At 37.7% G+C, this 4,473-nt stretch overlaps 1 protein-coding gene across 1 annotated transcript; it reads left to right on the forward strand.

The window, feature by feature from the left end:
* Positions 1 to 14: 14 nt before the first annotated feature.
* On the forward strand, positions 15 to 4,437 carry LOC104546277 (peptidyl-glycine alpha-amidating monooxygenase B-like; the record flags this gene model as incomplete). Its single annotated transcript, XM_010191630.1, has 4 exons — positions 15 to 87; positions 611 to 818; positions 1,474 to 1,674; positions 4,319 to 4,437. Coding segments are annotated over 4 exons (601 nt in total), but the record flags the coding sequence as incomplete, so codon positions are not given.
* Positions 4,438 to 4,473: the final 36 nt, after the last annotated feature.

The raw sequence follows: 4,473 nt of genomic DNA on the forward strand, positions 1-4,473 counted from the left end.
ATTTGCACTTGCAGATTTTATTTACCACATGGCTTGAGTATAGATAAGAGTGGTAACTACTGGGTCACTGATGTAGCTCTCCATCAGGTATGTTTTTGAAGCTTTAATAGCAGGGTCTTATTTTTTTTTTCCAAAAATTATTTATCTAGGCCTGTTACGATAAACATTAAGAATATGCCTACAGAAGTTGATCCACAGGGCTTTCATGATATATAGTCATGTTGGATAATTTGCTACATGGGCATAGTATTCAGAAATGAAAGTATCTGTTTTAAAACAATGGTTCTTTTGAAAAAGAACAGATTTTTCTGCTGCATCTTTATCAATCTTTATCATCTTATCAATTTTCCCATGTACTTAAATATCGAATATGAAACTAATTAATTTGCTGTAATCACAAGAAGTTTGTATTTTAGGCAGAAATTTCCTAGAATCAACACTATTGGAAAACCGGTAATAGATGTCATAGTCAATATATTAAGATAATGTTGAGAATATAAATTTATTTTATACACAGTAATAGATATTTTTCCATAGGCAGTCATCCCTCTTGTATTTCATGTTCTGTAACTGAAACCTCTTCTCTTTTCCCATTGACTAAAAATAAAAGGTTTTCAAACTGGGAGCAGATGACAAAAAAACATTACTGATCTTAGGAGTGGCTTTGCAACCAGGCAGTGACAAAAATCATTTCTGTCAACCAACCGATGTGGCTGTGGATCCAGTCACTGGCAGCATTTATGTCGCTGATGGCTACTGTAACAGTCGAATCATTCAGTTCTCTCCAAAGGGATTGTACATCATGCAGTGGGGAGAAGGTACAGGTCAGAGCTCTCAGTACTTTATGCATCCTGCTGTTACCATTAACTCATTGTGAACCATGACATTGCTGATGTTGCTATTATTTCTGTTTATAAATTTCTATCACTGAAACACCTTCCAGAGCCTAGCTGAATTTCACTTGTGTCATTGCGTTACAATTTTTTCTCTTTTGTTCGTACAGCTACTTGTTATATATTCACTGAAAATGAAAAATGATAATTTGTTAGCATGTTTTCAGTACAAATATTGGCATCTTATCAAATAAAATGTTCAGACTTCCACAAAAACTTAATTTGTTTTCTTAAATATCTGATCAGATAGTATAAGCTTTTACCATTTTTGCCAAATCTGTGCCATGATCCCATCTATGTTAAAGTTTTAGGAATAATTACATTTCTGCCTGACTCAGATTTATGTGTCAGGGATTAAACTATGCCAAATATTATAGGGAAATAGAGAATTCATAAATTCATAAATGCAAAAGTCTACCACAGTTTACCTACCTAAAGGGGTAAAACCGCGAGGAGAAGAAAGCAAGCTGACATTCTTTTTCAAATGCTATATTGTGTTATGTGACATATTGCTGTTTCTCAGCAGAACTGATAGTTTCAGTGTGTCCTTTAATGAAAACCTGGATATTTTGTATTGCAGAAACTTCTTTAGGCAGAGCCAGACCTGGACAGTTTCATATCCCTCACAGCTTAGCCCTGATTCCTGACTTCTGTCAGCTATGTGTTGCAGACAGGGAAAACAGTCGAATTCAGTGCTTCATGTTAGAGACTGGGGAATTCATAAGAGAGATCAAGCACAAATCATTTGGAAGAGAATTGTTTGCAGTTTCATATGTTCCAGGTAATCTTTTTTCCTGTTCTTCAGGTTTCAAGTAGTTGCTTTATGCCAGTATGTCACAGTATAGTGTTATTTCATGAAGAGTGCTGTCATAGGCATGATGTAATGAAATATTTTAAGAACTGTCCTGTTTTCCTGCTTGCAGGATGAGGGAAGTTTGCATATAATCTCTGCTTCTGAGAAATGACTGACTAGACTCCCTAAGTGTGATGTCAACAAGCAGATGACATCTTCCTGATGATCTCTATTTGCTTCCCAGTGAATGTACACTCAATTAGTTAATTACAATGTTTTAAAATAGTCAAGCTCTATTGAAGAGAGCAAAATAAAGAGCTTCCAAACTATTAAGAAGTTTTTGGGTTTCACAAAACATAAAATCTGAAAACAAACAATTTGAAAAAGTTGTGGGTTTTAATATCATAATCTGACTAACAATTACTGTATTAAATTTTGGGGTTAGATTTTTAATACCGATACTGAAGGTAATGGGAATGTCAAGAACTGGATAAGGAATTTTGGCACGTCAGGCTCCTGACTGTAGTTGGTTTCAAATTTAATATCAGAGTTATTGCTCTTGCATCTGTCAAGAACATAAATGCTGTCCTGGATGAGACACTTGATACCTATAGCCCAGTGCTCTGTCTCTGACAGTGGCAGCAAGAGAGGCATTCTGAGGAGAATGTGTAAGCCTGGCTGCATTTTGTGGTCCATTCCTCTCTTACTCCTCATGCATCCACTAGCACTTTATTTAAGGGTGTTAGCAGGTAGCTCCTGACCGCTTCTTCATAGAAGCTTTCTGTAGATCTATTGTCTATGAATTTTCCTAATCCCATTTTGAACTGGCTTGTACTATCTCTGCCTCCTTGACCTCCTGCCGTTACAGGCTCCAGAAGTTCACTGCCCACTTTATTTTCTTAATTTAAAAGTGACCTAGTTTCACTGAGTGCTTCTCAGTCCCAGTTGGTTTTGGAAGTTGGTGAGTAACAGTTTCACACTCCCCATATCTGCTGCCTTAGTTTTCACCTCTCCAATCCAAAGAACCTCAGCAACCTTAATCTTTCCCCATAAACCATTTAATTGCTTCAGCCTCTTGAGTATTGTAGTTGCCTTTCTCTTCTAGCATCTTTAATTTCATTAAGATCTTCTTGAGATGCAGAGAGTAAAACAGCACTCAGTACTCAAGATGTAGGTGTGGTAAGTTTTTGCATAGTGGCAAAACTGTTCCCTCCATTCCTAATTCTCTTCCTGATGATGCCTAACATTCTGCTCAAGTTTTGGCTGTCACTGTACATGGAGCCAAAGATTTCAGAGACCTTTCAGTGATGGCTTGGAGATGTCTCTCTTGAGTTGTAGCTGCCAGTTCCAAGCTACACATCACATAGGCATGACCTAGATTATGTCTTTGCAGAAGCATCATTCTATGTTTGTCTTTGCTGAAGCTCTTCTGTCATGTTTGACAACTCAATTATAAAAAGTCTTTTTGGACTTTTTCAATATTATCAAGCTTTTGAGTATTCCACAGAACTCAGTACCTTCTTCAGACTGGGAGATGTCACTGTTCACCCAATCTTCAGGTCACTGATGAAGACTATTGAATGAAATTGTTTACAGCTCTGATTCCTGCAGGATCACAATACTCATACTTCTCTGTCCTGAAAAATAAGCTCTGCCCTTAAGCTCTGCTCTTTGCTTCCTTTTCATAAATGGATCTTTCATTCAGTCCTCTGAAAAATCACATTCTTTAATAACCTCTGATACCCGACCTTCTCAAAGGTTTTCAGAAAATCCAAGTATTTCTACTAAATATCCTTTACCTGTGTGCTTTTTCTCCCCATTCAGGAGAGATGTTTCCTGAACACAACTTCCCCTTAGAGAAGCCATGCCAACTGGGGATGGCAGCCAGAATTGTTGATGTGCAGTTCCCAGGCACCCTTTTGTGACCTTCATGCAGATGGACATTACTTTGGCAGTCTGACAGACTGTTTGCAGTGCTAGGTTACTCAGCTTGGCCTGAGGTCTGTAATTTAACATTTGTCTTCTTTCTGAACTTGAGTGAATGCCATCCAAACCTGGTAAATTATTAAACTCCAACTTGTTTAACACCTTTTGTGTATTTCCTTCCAGTTGAGTTGGCTCCTTTGACCTCTTTGCTATGAAAAAAATTGAGTGTCAGAATCTTCCCAACATATTCAACAGAAAAAATTGACAAAAACTGAGCTGCTTTGTCACAGGCCCCTCATCCCTGAGTCCCCCTTTCACACCTTTTCCTCTTGTGGTCCCACCGATTCCCTGACTGGCTTTCTGCTTTTGATGCATTCGAAGAACTTTCCATGATCGAATCAAGCAAGGTGTTCTTCAGATTATTTTTTTTAACCCTTGCACATTCTTTTTACATTTAATGAATCTGTGAAATATTACCCTGCTTGTTCTTGTCATTTGGACAAGGTATGTATCTCTTAAATGCCAAACTTTCACCTGTTATACCTTACTTAACTTTCCTCCTGTTATTTAGCTTCCTATTGAGTTGCCTTTCTGTCTTATCTCCAGTCTTTTCTCTGACAGCCTTTTTTCATCTATATTATTACAATTAATCATCACTGTAGTTTGCTGTGTGTGGGTTGTAAAAGCAAATCCGTTGTTGTTGCAGGTGGTCTCCTCTTTGCAGTTAATGGAGCACCTTATCCTGGAGAGGCAGAACCAGTGCAAGGGTTTATGATGAACTTCTCTACTGGAGAAATAATTGATACTTTCATTCCGCTTAGAAAGGTACAGTATTGCATGGAGTGCATGGTGCATATAATT

Source organism: Mesitornis unicolor, unplaced genomic scaffold (genome assembly GCF_000695765.1).
Source record: "Mesitornis unicolor isolate BGI_N332 unplaced genomic scaffold, ASM69576v1 scaffold46609, whole genome shotgun sequence".
NCBI classification, from domain to species: Eukaryota; Metazoa; Chordata; class Aves; order Mesitornithiformes; family Mesitornithidae; genus Mesitornis; species Mesitornis unicolor.